This window comes from Ctenopharyngodon idella, chromosome 6 (genome assembly GCF_019924925.1).
Source record: "Ctenopharyngodon idella isolate HZGC_01 chromosome 6, HZGC01, whole genome shotgun sequence".
Classification (NCBI taxonomy): domain Eukaryota; kingdom Metazoa; phylum Chordata; class Actinopteri; order Cypriniformes; family Xenocyprididae; genus Ctenopharyngodon; species Ctenopharyngodon idella.
The window spans coordinates 21,680,908-21,699,969 of NC_067225.1; the positions used below are offsets into that span (position 1 = coordinate 21,680,908).

At 35.9% G+C, this 19,062-nt stretch overlaps 1 protein-coding gene across 1 annotated transcript; it reads left to right on the forward strand.

Annotated features, from left to right (window-relative positions):
* The first annotated feature begins 1,174 nt into the window (after positions 1–1,174).
* il23r (interleukin 23 receptor) lies at positions 1,175–17,636 on the forward strand. The gene is made up of 16 exons (XM_051897288.1): positions 1,175–2,134; positions 2,799–2,881; positions 2,982–3,254; positions 3,691–3,808; positions 3,987–4,150; positions 4,332–4,468; positions 4,558–4,714; positions 4,821–4,903; positions 6,093–6,291; positions 6,429–6,617; positions 6,797–6,895; positions 7,691–7,846; positions 10,775–10,951; positions 12,835–12,922; positions 13,227–13,317; positions 15,707–17,636. Exons 2-16 carry the CDS (start codon positions 2,818–2,820, stop codon positions 16,298–16,300), a joined length of 2,589 nt encoding a protein of 862 aa, XP_051753248.1. The 5' UTR covers positions 1,175–2,134; positions 2,799–2,817; the 3' UTR covers positions 16,301–17,636.
* The last annotated feature ends 1,426 nt before the right edge of the window (positions 17,637–19,062 follow it).

The following is a 19,062-nucleotide window of genomic DNA, read 5'->3' on the forward strand; positions in this document are numbered from 1 at the left end:
CAGGTCAGATGCTGTTGGCTCAAGCTCCGGGGCCATCTATGGTTCTGGCTTCGGCTCAGACTCTTCTATCGTGGCAGGCTCAGGCTCATGGTCTGCAGTGGGCTCAGGCATCGCTGGGCTGGTGGCAGTTGATGAAGGGGGTACCGTTGTTGAGGAGTACCCACTGGAAAGTCCCTTTAGGTTTGTCTCCGGGCAGGTGCACTTTGGTCATGTAAATACACACACTCACACATTTGGGCTGGTTGAACACAAAAAAATAAATAAAAGCAATTCTTTAATAAAGCAAAAACTCAAAATAACAAGATACTTGGAATAAAAAACTAGATCATAACATCCAATTATATCTAACGGGAAGATTATCTAAAGGAAGACAATGAACTGAAAAAAACATAAAACTTAAATACAAAGACCAAACCAATCAACTCAATGAATTACAGGTGTGCCAGTCAATCAATCAAACAATGAAAAACCATAGAGACTAAGGAAAACCAAGGAAACTGAACTAAACATGAACCAAACCCACCCAAAACCAAAACAAATGCAGATAAACCCTGACACTCTAATGCTGATTTAATCCTTGGAAATAACAAACATAAAAAAGTTTTAGGGATTCCTTTAAGAAACTTTATTACACATTTCAATTTAGTATTATTTTTATATTTACTGTTTCAGAAATGAATCAGTACAGTGGTGAATGCAGACCAAAGACACCAGCTGGATTTACCCACAACACACTGACTTAAATGTCTTGGAAATCTGGCCTATCTCAGGAGTCAGGACATCCTAAACTCATTTTAGGTTTAGAGTTAGGTTTTGCATCTACCCTACCTAAGGATTTGACTCCATATTAACACATTTATTGCAACAAAAAAAATCATTAAATTCAATTATTATTAATAGCCCATATTAGATATTTTAAACAGGTCTTCATTTTCTAGCTAGTGATATATGTGTATTAGAAGAAGCAGGAAAGAAGTTCAAAGAAGCAGGTGCTGAATGTTTTTCTGAAAAAAGAATTGAGGTTTTTGTGCATGCTTGATGTTTCAGTGATACAAAATGAGGACAGATATATGATTAAGTTGCTTTTAAACTCTTTCTTGACTTTTTCTCTTTTTAATGTGATATTTAATAAATCATCCATTTATTAATGTGCATATAATAGGTTATGAATCATTCTCACTTCTTAATCTTAATTTTAAATTAGTCTAACAAAGGTCCATTCAAGATAGATGACTCCTGAGATAAAAATCATTACATAGGTCAGCAATTGTGCAATCATATGCTTTGAAGTGACAAAGGATATGAGTAACTTTAGCACAAGGTTTTGTCGCTAAATCTTTGCGTCATACAAAAAAGTGTGCCTCATAGCTTTTTATGTATCTCTTTTAGTTATTAAGGTACATTTATAAAGTTTAAAATCTTAATATGTCTTTCCTTCATCCTTTATTTAAACCTTGTGGTCTATCATCTTTTCCTGTGGTTTATATGTGCTAGTTTCACACAAACTTTGTTTTCTTTTGTTTTGTTCATTTTTCATTTTCCACACCTTAACAGTCAACAACATGCTAGTCATTCCCACTGTTTATGAGGAGTTTATTATCTTTGTTTATTATTATAAACACCTCTGCTTATTTATCTACTGTTATTTAGTGCATTCTTTGAATTACTCTGTATCTCAGATTCGCCTTATGTCAGTGGGTTTTCCCCAGAAACACTTTGAAGATGAAGATGGAAACTAAATGTAAAAGAGATCAAAAATCTAGGGCAGGCAGGAAGGCTGTTCTGTGGTGTTGTTTTCACACGCTAAGCACATGTAAGAGGGAACGTGTGAGGACAACATGGGTTATTCTGTCTTGTTTTGGTGTTCCAGTCTTATATTTATATCTGCCGTTAGTACGTCCAAGTATATTTTTATTATCAACAGAGCTAGTTTGTGTGTAAAATTCAAGTTTAAAGACAGACATCATAGGTTCTTGTATATAAATTTGTTGAATTAATGTGTATTGTTCTCATTTTCCAATGTGACCTGATGTTATGTGTCAGCCCTTTTGAGCAAGCTAATATACATCTATGATGGCAACAGCAGCAGAGTTCAAATGGAGGAGAAATCACTGTTCTGAGTGCGTTAGGAAAGGTTTGTAAAAATCTTTTTCTACAGCATACCTACGATATATGCCCTTCTTCTGCCTTTTGATGTATCATATCTTTCTTTCAATTACATATTTTTTCAGTTCTAGATTTGAATCAACATTATTCTTTAATTCATGACTTTAAAGGTAAAGTTCATGTAATATCAGCAATTTTAGTTTATGTTTGCTGCACAGTGCTGTTTGATAGCAGTTAATGATCGGTGCTGACTAAAAAGGTGCTTTATAAAGTAGGATGCATAGCTGTTGAAACAGTTAGACATCAGAGTTTCAGAACAGGCAAAAATACCACAAATCTAGGTCATTGCCCCTTAAAAGAGCAAGGCAGGTCTGAGAAAACGAGGTTGACATAAAAAAGATTAGGCTTGTAACATTAAGTATCGCTCAAGAGAATGCTGACGATTTAAACCGGTCGCAAGCATATCATTGGTAACATTCTACTTTGGTGGTTTTTTACGCCTTTGATATTTACATGCGCTCAGATATGACCCCTTTTATGTGACCTCTTTAAAAGGGTCGACCATGCAAGGTAACCTCATTTTTTTCTGACTATATGCTGGTTTGCTTCAGAGAACGCAGGAGAAGAAGCTTAAAGTCTAGGCATGAAGTGTAGGAAAAAATATTTGACTCAATATTCACTGATAATCGCAGAGACCCAGAAAGGCATGAAATGGATTTCTTCGTCAAGGTCTGGCAGGTGGTCTTTTTACTCCTTTTCAGCGCCAAATTCTGTGGTGAGTTAAGTTATTTTGATTGTTATTCATTTGATGCTGCTTTGAATAAGTTTCGTGATCAAGCTTATATATTAATAGTGTTTTCTCTCTCTCTGCTTAGAATGCTACAGAATCAGATGTGTTGGAAAGTTGATAATAGACTCAGATGTCATCCACATGGGCTCCAACTTGACTGTAGGCTGCCAATCAGACACCGAGCACTGTGGCAGACACTTTGCCATAGACTTCAATGGACAGACCATTTTCAAAGCAATTAATTGCTCTGTAATAAAAACACAAATAGTCATCAATCAGCCTAAATCTTCACTACTCTGCAAGGTGAAGGAGGGAGATACATGGCACAGTGTTTGTGGTCGAGATCTCCAAGCTGGCTGTAAGTTCATATCTTCATCTGTATTGACGCTCTGCAGCATAGATGCAAGGACAAATTTATTATTACATTAACATCTCAATTAACTAATTTTATTAAGTCAAATATTTTATTTAATATGACTGAATCAACCCAACTAAATTATATTACATTAATGTAAATAATTTTTAAGGGTTAAAAGAAGAAAAAAGACTACATATTTGTTAGGTCATGTACAAGAAATATAAATATATAAGAAAATATAGGAATCAAAGTTTGGTGATATTTCTAATTATTTGAATGTGCATGTAAGTATATTATTGTATTAATGCTGTTATGATGCCAGTAGTAATTACCCTTTTTGTTTTTCTTTTGTTAAAATTTATAGATAGTTGTGAATATGATAGTTAACTAGTTTTTGATTACAAAAATCCAGCTATTAATTAATTTTCTGCTTTAGACCCTCCAGGTAAGCCGAAATTCAGCTGCGTCACATATCAACATTCAGAGTTTGTTAACTGCTCTCTGACGGCCACAACTGAGACATATTTATTTACAACCTTCAGAGTGACATTTCAGTAAGTATGTCTTATTCAAATTTTCTTATTTGAACACTTTGATAACATCAAGGCGGTCTTGTACATTTTATCAGAATGTGACAGGTAGAAACTTTGTCATTTCTCAAACATAGAGTTAAAGATTAAAACAGCCTTTCTTCTGCTTTATCTTTCTTTAATGTCTTTCTCCAATGAAAAGCAACCGTACATCTCAGTTTCTCCAGTATGAGATGAACAAGAACCGTTGTGTCTCTATTCCACGATCGCTGTTTGATGAGAACATGACATACAAAGTCCATATAAAAGGTCAAAATGCATTAGGAGAGTCGCACTCTAATTTCACCTTCTCAATTAGGGACATTGGTAAGAGACTAAATTACTCATTTCTGAAGCACTTTCTCATTTTGATCATATCTCTGCTCAGTAAAAGTGGTTTTGGTATGTTTTGACATACCAAATGTGCATGTTCATCTAGCCTGAATCATATATTGATTTTATTATGTTGCCTGTATGTTCTTTATTTATTTGTGTTGTTTTTGTTCAGTGATTCCAAGCACTCCAAAGATAACACAAGTTGTGTTTGAAAATGGTGGTCTTTCTCCTACAATATATTGGAATGGCTCAGACGATGTGCTAAAACCTAGCCTGAGGTTCAGAACTGCGCATAATGACCAAGACTGGGTAAGAGTAAGATGGTTTAAACTGGTACTGGTTTAAAGCAAGTTGTCCATTAACAAGTTATAGAGATTTTTGCTCTTATATTTGATCAGGGACTGGGAAGAGTGACGAAGCACCTACCTGGATGCATTTTGATGCAGGAAACCTTAAAACCGCTGATCCCCTATCAGTTTGAGCTGAGAGTGTGTGTTAGTTCAACAAACTGCAGCATGTGGAGTCATCCCTTCAATATAACCAGCCCTGGAATAGGTAATGCCTTAACATTTCTTTTTTTTTTTTTTTTGAATAGTCAGTTCGTTTAAATGTGTTTTACCTGCAAATGTTTTGATCAAAAATTTGTTTCAAAATGCCCTAGCACCCTCACACAAACTTGATGTGTGGAGAGTCATCAACAGGACCAGTACACTTGGACTTCAGAGTGTCACAGTGTTGTGGAAGGTAACAGCACCACCTATTGGACAGAGAAATCATAAAATGATAGTTCACCCAAAAATGAGGGTTAGTTTACTCAAAAATGAAAATTCTGTCGTTAATTACTCAACCTCATGTCGTTCCAAACCTGCAAGACCTTCGTTCATCCTCGGAACACAAATTAAGATATTTTTGATGAAATCCTTTATATACAGCAATTTAATTACCACTTTCAAGGTCCAAAAAGGCACTAAAGACATTGTTAAAATAGTCCATGTGACTGCAGTGGTTCAACCTTAATTTTATGAAGCGACAAGAATACTTTTTGTGCGCAAAAACAAAACAAAAGTAACAACTTTATTTAACAATTTTTTCTCTTCAGTGTCATTCTCATACACCGTTTATGTTCATCGCTTCCAGGTTCTACGTCAGAACAGCAAGTCATTATTGGCCGGCTCCTGCGTCAGCATCACACACATGTGTCGTGCTGCTCATGTGAACAGCGTCGGCCAATACTGAGCCGGCGTTCGGACATAGAATGGGCATTCATCTCTAAGAACATTTTGAATACAATACGTTATGAAAACGTTATTTCTAGTTTTTAAAATGTTTTTTAAACATTTTAAAAAACATTCTAGGTTTTTTTTTTTTTTTTTTTTTTTGTTATGTGAATGTTAAGTGAACGTTTCATTTGATCATTCTTCCAACATTATGGGAAAGTTACTTTTGAATGTTTTCTGGACATTCTGAAACAAGTAGTAACATTTAAAAAACGTTTCAGGAAAAAAAAAAAAAAAAACATTCCATGAACGATGCTAATGTTTTAACATTCTATTAACCTACTGAAAGAACATCATTTTTAGAGAACCTTGACAGAATGTTCTGAGAGTGTTTCCTGTTAGCTGGGTGTTAGTCTATACACTGTATTCCAGGTCTTCTGAAGTCACGCAATAGCTTTATGTGAAGAACAAACTGAAATTTAAATTTTCTGTCCCACTGAAAAACTCCAGTCAGTGAGTTTGTGAACCGGATCAGTCCAGTTTGTGAATGAATCATTCGGTTCAATTTGTGAACCACATCAGGCAGTTCATTGAAAGGACTGACTAAAAAGAATGATTTCTAATGTCATACAGAAAGAAAAAAAAAACATTATCATAGGCCTTTGCCCTCAACATGAACTCACTAGCTGACTATTTATTTCTCCTGCATGTTCCAGCACTATAAACCTGAAAATTACAGTGGAGATTTGTTATATTACAAGTTATCTTATAAAGAAGAAGGCAAGATCCATGAACTGAACTGCTCAGCTCATGTCACCCATCAGACACTTAAGATGAGCGTAGCAGAAGTTAACATCAGTGCTGTGACATCAGCTGGGTCCTCCCCTCCCACACCTGTGAGCTTGATATGTACAGGTGAGAAACATTTTATTTATTTATTGAGTTTTGTAGGACACAGAAAGTCTTAGCAACTTTAACCTCATTGTATAGGTATGTATCTTCGTCTGCATGAAAGTCCTACATTCTTCTCTTTGTGTGTGTGTGTGTCACAGGTAGACCAGCTCCTGTGATAACATATTTAGTTCCAGCAGCAGGGGGCAGTGTGCTTCTAGCATGGGACTTTTCTCATTACAGTGAGGTGAAGGGGGGCATTCTGGGCTTTGTAGTACAGTGGCAACAAAGCCCAGTGCGCTTAGAATGGAAGAGATTAGGAAAAGACTGTAATTTTACATTGCTACAAGGTAAGAAAGATTTTTTTCCAAAATCCAGTACTATTGATCTTAATAACATCTAATGATTAAAAGGGTTTAAAAACAGTATAATATGTTTTGTAGATTGATGTAGTTCATATAGATTGATGTAGTTCATGTCCATTATCTAAGTTTCATTCTAAAGTCCTTAAACAATTCTGAACTTGCAGGTATGCAATTCGGTGTGCTGTATAACATTTCATTATATGCCGAAGAAGCCAGTGGAGTTTCAGATCCTGCATATGGTCAGGTTTATGCAAGGGAAGACAGTAAGTTCATGTTTATTTATAATAACTAAAAAATAACTGTTTTCTATTTTAATATATTTTAAAATGTAATTTATTCTTGTGGTGGCAAAGCTGAATTTTCAGAACCATTGGCTTTAGTGTAACATGATCCTTCAGAAATCATTCTAAAATGCTGATTTAGTGCTCAAATTTTTTTTTTTTTTTTTTTTTTTGTTATTATCAATGTTAAAAACAGTTGTTCTGCTTTTTTGTTTTTGGTGAATAGTTCAAAAGAATCCTTGTAATATTGTACATTTCTGTCACTTACTGATGCATCCTTGTTGAATGCAAGTATTAATTTCTTTCAATATATAAATAAATAAATAAAACTGACCCCAAACTTATGAACAGTGGTACACATAATGATTTTACACAACTGTTCATGTTACACTTCATATAAGTGTGGATGAGGTTTAGATTTTTTAGATGTTTTTTTTTTTTTTCAGATTTATAATATATATAACTAGTAGTTTAATTATATCTGACTCTATTAAGTTATAAATTTGATAAACAATATATTACAATTACTTATAAGTACTTACTAATATGTTTCAAATTCAAAACATTAGGCTAAACATTTTCTTACAAAAGAACAAAAAAGTATGACAATAATCCCTTCTCTTCCTCTAAATTGCCACAAGAGGGCACTGACAGAAAATTTATCAAAAGTCAGTCAGTTTATGTGTAGGTCGTAAATACAGATAGTTAAAGAGTTTATATTAATTGTTTATAACATTTTCCTATTCAGTGATTGAAGAGCCACTTTATCCTTTTCAGAGCCTCTAGCCGGTCCAGATGTATCAGTTACTACTGTAGGGGAAAATCAGATTTTGATCCAATGGGACGAGCTTGCCCAAGAAAAACAAAGGGGATTTATCACAAACTACACCATTTACTTCCAGAGACATAGAGACAAGACACTTATTCAGAATCGTAAGTAAAACAGTTGTTTGTCAGTGTGTTGGGCTGTGGTTTGTGTTTGTATGTGCCTGAGGGTAGGAGTCACATGGTTTGTACACAGAGAATCGGAACTTTTGTATGGTCTCAACATAAAAACAGTGTCTTGTTTTTGTTTTTTTTTCTCCCCACAACACTTCAGGTGTCTTTAACCTTAGCCCACAAGTGATGCTGTGCACCTTCATGCATTTAGCACAGTGGAAATACTCTACCTGTCTTTGGTTTGAGACTCATCACTGTCACACCCACAGTTTGACAGCAGGGTTTTCCACCATTTACTGAAAAAGTTCACATCCTCTTCCAGTAACCCCACTCCCCTACACTTCTACATTACAGGTCTAAAAAAGATGTTCAAAGTGTATTCTGAGCTAATACTGCAAAACATTTAGTGTAAATAAGTTGTGTAAATAAGTGTAAAATGGATTTTAGAAGCAACTAACTTGGGAACTACTTTTAAAAGGTTTCAGTTTTATATCTTGTTGCACTGGTGAATTAATACTTAACCGATATCCGTGCTAGCTAATAAATAAATAAATAAATAATACGATACCAGCCTAATCTTAAACTGATGGTTTTTGCTGGTCTCCCAGCCTGGCCAAGCTAGTGTTCAGCCAGCTGATCTAATAGCCTCACCAGCTGAAAAGTGCCCAAAAGCCTTCTATAACCAACCAGCTGTACGAAACTGGAGACCGGCCTGTTTTTATGTTTGCTTGTTTGTTTGTTTGTTTGTTTTTTCAACAGAGATAGTATTTGCTTGTTTTAAATCATACACTGATGCAACAACATATGTGACCCTGGACCACAAAACCAGTCATAAGGGTCAATTTAAAAAAAAAAAAAAGAGAGATTTATACATCATCTGAAATAAATAAGCTTTCCATTGATGTATGGATTGTTAGGATATGACAATATTTGGCCGAGATACAACTATTTGAAAATCTGGAATCTGACGGGTGCAAAAAAAAAAATCAAAATATTGAGAAAATCGCCTTTAAAGCTGTCCAAATGAAGTCCTCAGCATTGCATATCCACTCACAAAAATACATTTTTGATATATTTACGGTAGTCAAAGCATTCACCATGCTCTCCCAGCTAATTAGATTATTAAAAAACCTATATATCAATTTACAAATACAATACAATGTATTTATGTATTTACGGTAGGAAATTTACAAAATGTCTTCATGGAACATGATCTTTACTAAATACCCTAATGATTTTTGGCATAAAAGAAAAATCTATAATTTTGACCCATACTATATATTGTTGACTATTGCTACAAATATACCCGTGCGACTTATGACTGGTTTTGTGGTCCAGGGTCACATATGAAGCTGAAGACCAGTTTAGCCAGATTGGGTAAGAAGCATAAACCTGCTGAAAACCATTTTAAATCAGTTAAGACCAAAAAAACAGCTTAGACTAGTATAAGTAGTTTCTTTTTTTCAGCAGGGATGGACACTAATATTCAAAAATTTGGGGTTGTAAATTTGTTTTGTTTTTTAATGAAGTCTCTTACGCTCACCAAGGCTGCATTTATTTGATAAAAAATGCAGGGAAAACAGTATTGTAAAATATGATTACAATATTAATTAACTGTTTTAATATGTATATTTTAATATGTTTTTATACTTTAAAATGTAATGTATTACTGTGACGGCAAAGCAGAATTTTCTGCAGCCATTACTTCGGTCTTCAGTGTCACATGATCCTTCAGAAATCATTCTAATATTTGGTGCTCAAGAAACATTTATTATTATTATTATTATAAAAGTTGAAAATGTTGGGCTGCTGTTTGTGGAAATCATGATACGCTTTTTCAGGATTCTTTGATGACTAGAAAGTTCAAAAGAACAGCATTTATTTCAAATAGACTTTAAAAATAAATAAATAAATCTTACAGACCCAAACTTTTAACAGTAGTGTAGTTCCACCAGTTAAGTATGTGCAGGTTTTGGTGTTTTGTTGGGCTGTTTTGCTTCAAAAAGTTCCTTTGAAAATCCAGATGACTTAAACTTGATCTACAGCCGTTTGTTATTATTTATGATAGTGTTGAGTTAATATTTTAGTCTTGCAAAATAGAGAAAAGAAAATGAATAGGTGATGGAAAGAAGATGTCACTCTCAAAGGGACAGGCCCATATATCAGATTTAATTGAAACTGAAAATTATTCATTGATGGGCCTCACATGCTTAGGACTATGGCAGATGATGTTCAGTTTCTAAATTTATAAAAAAAAACAAACAAAAAAACATTCTTGTGGTGGACAAAATTATTAGAGAGTAAGTTGCGGTTTATATAGGCTTTCATCCCTTCTGCGCATCATTGTAGATACATATGCACTAGAGTGAATCTCCTCAAGGCCTCCTTCTGTGTAATTTCTGTGCTTTCTTAGAGCTACAGCTCCGGCTAGTGCGAATGAGACCTCGCAGCTATTCTTAACATGTGGCTTCTGGCATGACAGGAAGTAGAGGCAACAGCGGAAAGCATGTGGCTATGTGCAAATGTTTCTGTCTCTAGCGTAAGCTTCTCTAACCAAGCTGTTAAACAGACATCAGTATCTAAAACATGTCTGTTATGATCTTGTGGTGTAACAATGAAGTCAAGGAATGCCGAGGAGACAAAAAAGTACCTAACAGCTTTCTCTCAATGTTAAATATCTCCACCCTGCTAAACAGTTACGGGAGCATTTTAACTTTAATGTTTCGTTCTGCAGAGTTACTTTTAGATCTCTGACCCTTGACTGTGAAACCTGGTCCAAAGATAAACTGTCAGTCTGCTAACTAGTCTTTGCTAAAACAAACTAAAGAGAGAGTGATGCAAATTAATGTTTAATATTATTATCTGCTGAAACCAGAATATAACAGCTCTTAATCTCATGTTTTGTGTGTGCTCTGCTTGCAGAAAACGTGCCTTACACATTTCCTAGACGTTTGAGTTGGGAGCTGCAGGGCCCACAGGAATGTTTCGATATTCTGGTCTCTGCATGGAATTCTGCGGGTGAAGGGCCTAAAGGAAAACCTGCCACCTACTGCTGCCCCAGCAAACTATCATATCAACCCAGATCATACAAGACAACAGGTGCCTTGTCTTATGAAATAGACGATGAAAGTCAAGGATCTGTAGGATCAAGATTGTACTTTGGATAACTTAGCACCTTTGCTAACATTCTGGCAAGGTTCTCTCAAAGTTACAAATGTTCTTCTAGTAACGTTAACAAAATGTTTGTTTAAAGTAATCAGGTGTTTAATAATGTTCTTAAAACGTTAGGCCAAAAATGTTACTTACACATTGTTCATTGTTTTTTTTTCTGAAACATTCTAATTTTAAAGGATTAGTTCACTTCAGAATGAAAATTTCCTGATAATTTACTCACCCCCATGACATCCAAGATGTTCATGTCTTTCTTTCTTCAGTTGAAAAGAAATTAAGGTTTTTGAGGAAAACATTCCAGGATTTTTTTCTATATAGTGGACTTCAACAGGGTTCAGCGGGTTGAAGGTCCAAATTGCAGTTTCAGTGCAGCTTCAAAGGGCTCTACGTGATCCCAGACGAGGTATAAGGGCCTTATCTAGTGAAATGATCGGTCATTTTCTTTTTAACCACAAATGCTCATCTTGCACTGCTCTGCGATGCGACGTTGATTACGTAATCACGTTGGAAAGGTCACACGTGACGTAGGCGGAAGTCCCGTGGTAGGGCGAAAAACTCCATATCATTTTCTCCTCCAACTTTAAAATTGTCCGACGTCGTTGTTTTACCTTTTTTTTGTAAAGGGTGTTTGACAGTCTTTGCACGGTCGCTTTGTAAACACTGGGTCGGTACTTTGTAATTTCATCACGCATGACCTTTCCAATGTAATTACGTAATGCATGGCGCATCGCAGGGCTAGTGCAAGATGAGCATTTTTGCTTAAAAATTAAATACATTTTTATTTTATTTAGAAAATGACCGATCGTTTCGCTAGATAAGACTCTTATTTCTCGGCTGGGATCATGTAGAGCCCTTTAAAGCTGCATTTAAACTGCACTTTTGACCTTCAACCCATTGGTCCCTGTTGAAGTCCACTATATAGAGAAAAATCCTGTAATGTTTTCCTCAAAAAACTTTATTTCTTTTTGACTGAAGAAAGAAAGACATAAACATCTTGGATAACATGGGGGTGAGTAAATTATTAGGAAATTTTAATTCTGAAGTGAACTAATCCTTAAAGTCACATTTTAAACATTAATACTTTTATTACTTTTTTCAGATGTTTCAGTGAACATTCAAAAGTAATGTTCCCATAATACTTGCAAAATGATAAAAAGTTCACATAACCAAAAAATGGATGTTCTGAAAGTTCTGAGAACATTTAGAAGTAACGTTTTCATAATTGAATGGGAACATTAACAAAACGTTCTTAGAACATTTTTTTGTTAGCTGGGGGATTACCTGTGTGGAGAAACTTTCTGCAGAGGTGATTTTTAAATACAATATTTGATGAAAACATGCAGATGTGATGTTGCTATATTGAAATATTAAAATTCTGTCATCATTGTTTATTCATATTCATGTCATTCCAAAGGGTATGGCTTTCTTTTGTCTGTGGAACACAAAAGAAGATATTTTGAAGACTGTTTTTGTCATTGAGATCCATATCAACACTGGACCCCACTGACTTTCATTGGATGAACAAAAAACCCTGTGACATTTTTTCAAAAAATGTTTTTGTTCCAGCGTCAAAAGAAAGTCATACTAATGCTTTAAGTGAATCAGCATGAGGTTCAGTGCACGTTTTGACTACAGTATTACTCATTGTGTAGGGTTAGTGTTAGGGGTGCATACCGTGCATACACAAGACACAATAATATTCATGCATTATTCACAAAGTATGCACTTATAAAGTGATTTCAAAGATATTAGAAACTCTTAATGCAGAATTGTTCCAAAAATACCATATCATGTTAATGTTTACTTTCCAGGTGGAATGATAGCTGGAATTTGTTTGGCTGCTGCTGTTCCTATAGTGATCCTGGCCAACCTGATGTACCTGAAATGTGTGCGGCAAAGGTAACGTGCTGAACTAGGGGGTTTTGATTTTACTAAGTGTCTGCACTTTCATTTGTGCAAGTAGTTTCACAATGTTGCTCATGCTTGCAGTCTTTCATAATGTTGCAGTCACAGTCAGTAATGACATTATATAATTGGAGAGTTCAGAGAAAATTGTTGTGATGTGGAAACAATGGCCATTTTATTTAAAATAAGCTTCATATAATGTATTTAAGTTGTTAGAATGATGATGATATGGAAAAGTTAGGTGTGTCTGTGTTTGTGTATAACTGTTACTTTTATTTCTCTAAATATCTCTGTACAGAATGATGAAAATGTGCATGTCCATGGGAGTCTCTTGGATTTTTGAAAATTTACCAAAATTTGATAACAGCAATGCTATAAAACTACTAAAGGTAATGATGTTTATTTATACATTTTTTTATTTTAGTTAAATACTACTATGAACATGCAGTGGTAGGGGTTTGGAGGCCTTTTCTAATACAAATACAACACAAGTGATCTTTATGTGGGTTTAGTCAGTAGCTCACAAGGCTGGAGATACATTGTGTTCAAATGGAAAAACTCCATTTTCACTCTTCTGAAGGTGTTATCCATATTCAAGAGAAAAACATACTGAATTTCAGGAGGTCACTGAACCTTAAAGGGTTAGTTCACCTAAAAATAAAATTTCTGTCATTAAGTGTTCCAAACCTGTAAGACCTTCTTTCATCTTCAGAATATAAATTAAGATATTTTTGATGAAATCTGAGAGTTTTTTTTATCCCCAATAGAAAGCAACATAATTACCACATTCAAGGTCCAGAGAAGTAGTAAAGACTTTGTTAAAATAGTCAACATGACTAGAGTGGTTCAACCTTAATGTTATGAAGCGAAACAAAAAAAATAACGACTTTATTCAACAATTTCTTCTCTACCCTGTCAGATTCCTATCCTGTTTACATTGTATAGTCAGTGCAGTGCTTCCAGGTTCTACGTCAGAACACTGGCTCATTATTGGCTGACGCTGTTCACGTTAGCACCACAATGTATGCGTGTGATGCTGACGCAGGAGCCTGCCAATACTGAGCTGGCGTTCTGGCGTCGAACCTGGAAGCACTGCACTGTGTTTACAACGTAAACAGCATAGGAGAATGACAAGGTAGAGAAGATATTGTTGAATAAAGTCGCTATTTTTGTGCACAAAAAGTATTCTTGTCACTTCATAACACTGTAGTCACAAGGACTATTTTAACAATGTTTTCACTACTTTTCTGGACCTTGAATGTGATAATTATTATCTATGGGGATAAAAAAAAAAAAATAGAAAAAAACAAATATCTTAATTTGTGTTCTGAAGATGAGCGAAAGTCTTATGGGCTTGGAACGACATGAAGGTGAGTACTTAATGACAGAAATTTCATTTTTGGGTGAACTAACCCTTTAACATAACAGCTAAATATCTGCTGGCATTGATTGTATTGGCAAAAAACAGCATTCACAAATCAACTGGACTAGCATAATGAGGAGGTATCCGGTTTGGCAGGGGGGCAGATGCTTTGAAAATGGAACACTTAAAAAATACAAAACATTTCAAATTTTTGAGAAAATTTCTCACCAGAATTTCCCCCACTATGAGGCACAGTAGCAGAAATGTCATGGTTATGGATGTCCTCAGAATCTGTCAACGGTTAGAATAAGAATGATTTTATGAGGCCTTATTCCATGTTTATGCCTGTTATACATGGAGATTTGGTTGCTAAATCTGTAAGCTTTGGCCAATATCTAGCTCACTGATGGCTATGCAACATGCTGTTTGTAATTGAGTTAAGAAAAGGGTGCAAATAGAGTACCTCAGGGATGACGTGTTTTTGTAAGCAAAACCCGGAAGCGAGTTTTGGACTTCCGGTTCCATTGCCATAAAGTCTATGGGTTTTTTGAATGGGTTTTTGCTAAATCGCCTGAAATAAGGTCTGTGGTTAACAAATCCTCTAAATATTTTCACGTTTTGATCTATGACATAAAACACACCAGTTATAACCCGCTTGTGATTTTTTAAAACCTTTATTGTGTTTTAAAAACGGCGGTTGCTAACAAATTGCTAAAAGGGACTTCTTCCTTTGGTGGGGACTTTAGACAGCATCATGACAAACAGGACATTTGGACAGCATTTCTCATGAAAAAGTGGATAAGTATTCATACACAGCGCAGATCATAATCAACGAGCATGTTTTTAAATTAAATTGTTTTTTAAATAAAGTTTGAGGAAGCTTGGTGGTGGTGACGCTGATCCGCGACCATGGTGTGCTGTAGTCCGTTTATAGCCTACTGTTAGCTTTTTATATCTGACGACTTTATTTAGTCTTCAAAATGTATAAATGTTGTGTTAACTTGTAAAGATTATCTTGATAGACAAAACGTGTAAGTGTCATAACCCTTTGTTAAACACAGAGCTTATTTTTTGCGATTTTCCAAAAGTCTATGGGGAAAAATGCATAGGCTTTCGATCGAGGGAACCCGTTTGCCGCTAAATACCGGGTTGGCCTACAAAAACACGTCATCCCTGAGGTACTCTATACAGACCACACTGTCTAAAACATTGACATGATGCGGTTTTGTAAAGGTAAACCTGTCGAAATACCTCTAACAAACTTGATTATACTCAATATATTAAAGTGCATTACCGTTATATGAAATTGCGCCAGTTATTGCAAAAAGTATTATTAGAAGTTGAATTGTGACAACTACATTGTCTTCATACTGCATCTCCATACTTACTAATACCTTTTTTTTTTTTGCTCTTAGGATGACAGTTATGGCCCTTGGGGACCTCTTCCTGGAGACAGCGATCCCCCCTTAACTCCCATTGAGGAAGTCAATCCATCTTGGGAGAGGCAAGACTCCTACCCAACTGTTCTTCATGTCACAGAAACGCCCACGACGGACCTGTTTTGCATTGATTCTCCTTATAAACCTCAATTACTGACCGCTTCACAGAGAAATGAAGAACTCTCTGAGACTACAGAGGAAGAGCTAAAGGAGGAGGACCACTTCCCTTTGTTGGTGTCTCCATCACATCATGACTTCAGTTGGGATTTAACCTCTATTCCCATGATACATGGGCATCTTAATAGCTTTCTAGCTATGGATGGAGCGCTCGGATCCTTGGGCATTCTTGAGGGCCTTCTCTCTCCCCCTCAGATAGCTTCCAAAAAGGATGGAAGAGTGGAAGAGAATAAGAGGATTGTGGAAACAGGAGATGTAGGGAAGAGCACTTTCACAAGTCAAACTATACTACCCAATGACCTGGAGAGCTGCCTCAGGGGGTCTGTCTTCAATTCAAGCCCATACTCCCCACAAGGGCTTTGCCATAGTTTTTCAATTCCAGAAGAGAATTAGACGATCTTTTGAACACGTTTTTAAGAGATATCTTGGGGGCAAGAGTACTGCTGAACTGAATATCAGCATGGATGTGATTCTGCGGTAAACAGAAGCATATTCAAGCGCTTGTTCGAGGCCATCTTGTACATAAAGCATTACGTTTGTTTTTTTTAATTATTATTTCACAGTGATGATACTCTATTTTCTGTATATTGTCTGCACTTCATCAAATGTGTGGCTTTAGTCAGATGCATACGAATCACTTTGTGGTTTCCGCACACTCAAGAATGTTGTATGTTGCTTATCGATTTATTATTAGTAACTTCTTCTTCTTGAATACTGTTTTGATACAAATGAAAAGACGCATAGCGTTCATATTGCACTTTTTTGCCTAAATATGGTCTTTTTTTATTTTGAATGTGACTTATACACAAAACATCAAGACACCTTGTGAAAAAGAAGTGCGCTTAATTGTTTTGAATGTGCACTTGTACTGTACTTTAAATCTTAAAAGTATTTTTTTTAAAAAAACTAATAAAAGGCCACTCTAGTATACTAAAAGAGGGTACACGTTTTAATGATTATGTTTCTTAACACACTTAAGTACACCTAAAAAGTGGACTTCGTAATAATGTCAAGTTAAAAGTTTGATGTACTTAAGTCCTACTTAAGTGGGCCAAAAAAGCACTCTTAAGTTAGGCTAATTGCATTAAATATAAATTTAAATTGTCACTTAGAATATTATTAAGACAGTAAATTATTTCCACAGTAAGTACTCTTGTTAAAGGTATGCTATAAAGGTGTACTTTTTTAGGGAAGTTCAGATGAAAGGTCATCAGATCAAATATTAATCCTAAAGACAAGTGATTTATTCTTATTATATTTTTGAAAATGTGAAAGGAAAATGTAATCGTCTAAGGCAAACAAAAGGATGAGAGACTACAACAACCATTGCAATCACTAGCTGTCTCCAAAACATTATGGTGATTACGTTTTTTTTTTTTTTTTGACATTCAGCTCATGTTGAGCTCACAAAGGACTGCTTGATTCTATGTTGGCTAGTTTTTAGGAAAAAAGTAAGCATGATATATGAAAGGAACTAACACATTTCTGGTAACCTACCGCAACTGCAGGTGTTTCAAAGCTCACTGAGCAGGAACCACACCTTTATATTTCTATGCTAGTTTACAGGAATGGTGGTAAGTTTGGGGTCTACACTTTGTTCTGTACTCCAGAGGTCTGATTTTTATAATTGTTAAAAAAACAAAACAAATCGCTGTTAATGTCTAGAGGAATTAGCATTGTAATCAATGGATTTTTTTAAACAATAAATTATTAAAATGTATATACTTAATGTTATTGTGGTGAAAATGTAACTTCTTATAATCTTTATCACAATCAAATGGTCGATAGAATGTATTAAAAACCTGTGAAGCAGCGTTTGACATGTATAACCTTGTTAACCTGATATGTTATTTATATCATTAGCCAGTGTCTCAAGAGGTTCATTTTGGTTCTCAGTTACAAACTAACCATCGTGCTTTGCAGAGACACCTGCACCGCAAAGCTGTTTTTAATACTTCCTGAGAAAGTTCTCGTGTCACCCTTAACAATACGGCTCAACATCTCACGTGAGGAGACGTCATCAACTCATTGGCAGCACAACTCTGTACAAACATTCCACTATTGTGACACTGTATATGACACCTCTCAAGATGATGTATGGGAACTTTAAGGGTAGGCGGCCAGTCTGAACTTACAAAAGCACCTTTTTTGTCCCTTTATGATTAAGATCATGCATGTAATGGGAATAAATGTGAAGCATAGTGCTGCCATATATTGCCCTTCAGAGCACAGAAAATGCTTGAGATCAAAGACAACAAGGAATATCTTATCCAAGCTTCTGTTGTAATTGACTACTACTTTTTGTCTGGGGTCCCAGGGACCCCATTGAAAGGTTTCCTCTCTCTCTCTCTCTCTCTCTCTCTCTCTCTATATATATATATATATATATCAATACTATTCTCAAGTATAGTTTATTGTTCTCCCTGATTTATTTATGTTCTCCCTCAGCCACAAAGTGGTAGGCCACGTAAAATCACAGAGTGGGGTCAGCGCATTTTGAGGCGCACAGTGCGCAGAAGTCGCCAACTTTCAGCAGAGTCAATAGCTACAGACCTCTAAACTTTGTGTGACCTTCAGATTAGCTCAAGAACAGTGCGTAGAGAGCTTCATGAAATGGATTTCCATGGCCGATCAGCTGCATCCAAGCCTTACATCACCAAGTGCAATGCAAAGCGTCGGATGCAGTGGTGTGAAGCATGCCGCCACTGGACTCTAGAGCAGTGGAGACGTGCTCTCTGGAGTGACGAATCACGTTTCTCTGTCTGGCAATCCGATGGACGAGTTCAGGTTTGGTGGTTGCCAGGAGAATGGTACTTGCCTGACTGCGTTGTGCCAAGTGTAAAGTTTGGTGGAGGGGGGATTATGGTGTGGGGTTGTTTTTCAGGGGTTGGGCTTGGCCCCTTAGTTTTAGTAAAAGGAACTCTTAATGCTTCAGCATACCAAGACATTTTGGACAATTTCATACTCCCAACTTTGTGGGAACAGTTTGGGGATGGCCCCTTCCTGTTCCAACATGACTGCACACCAGTGCACAAAGCAAGGTCCATAAAGACATGGATGAGCGAGTTTGGTGTGGAGGAACTTGACTGGCCTGCACAGAGTCCTGACCTCAACCCGATAGAACACCTTTGGGATGAATTAGAGCGGAGACTGTG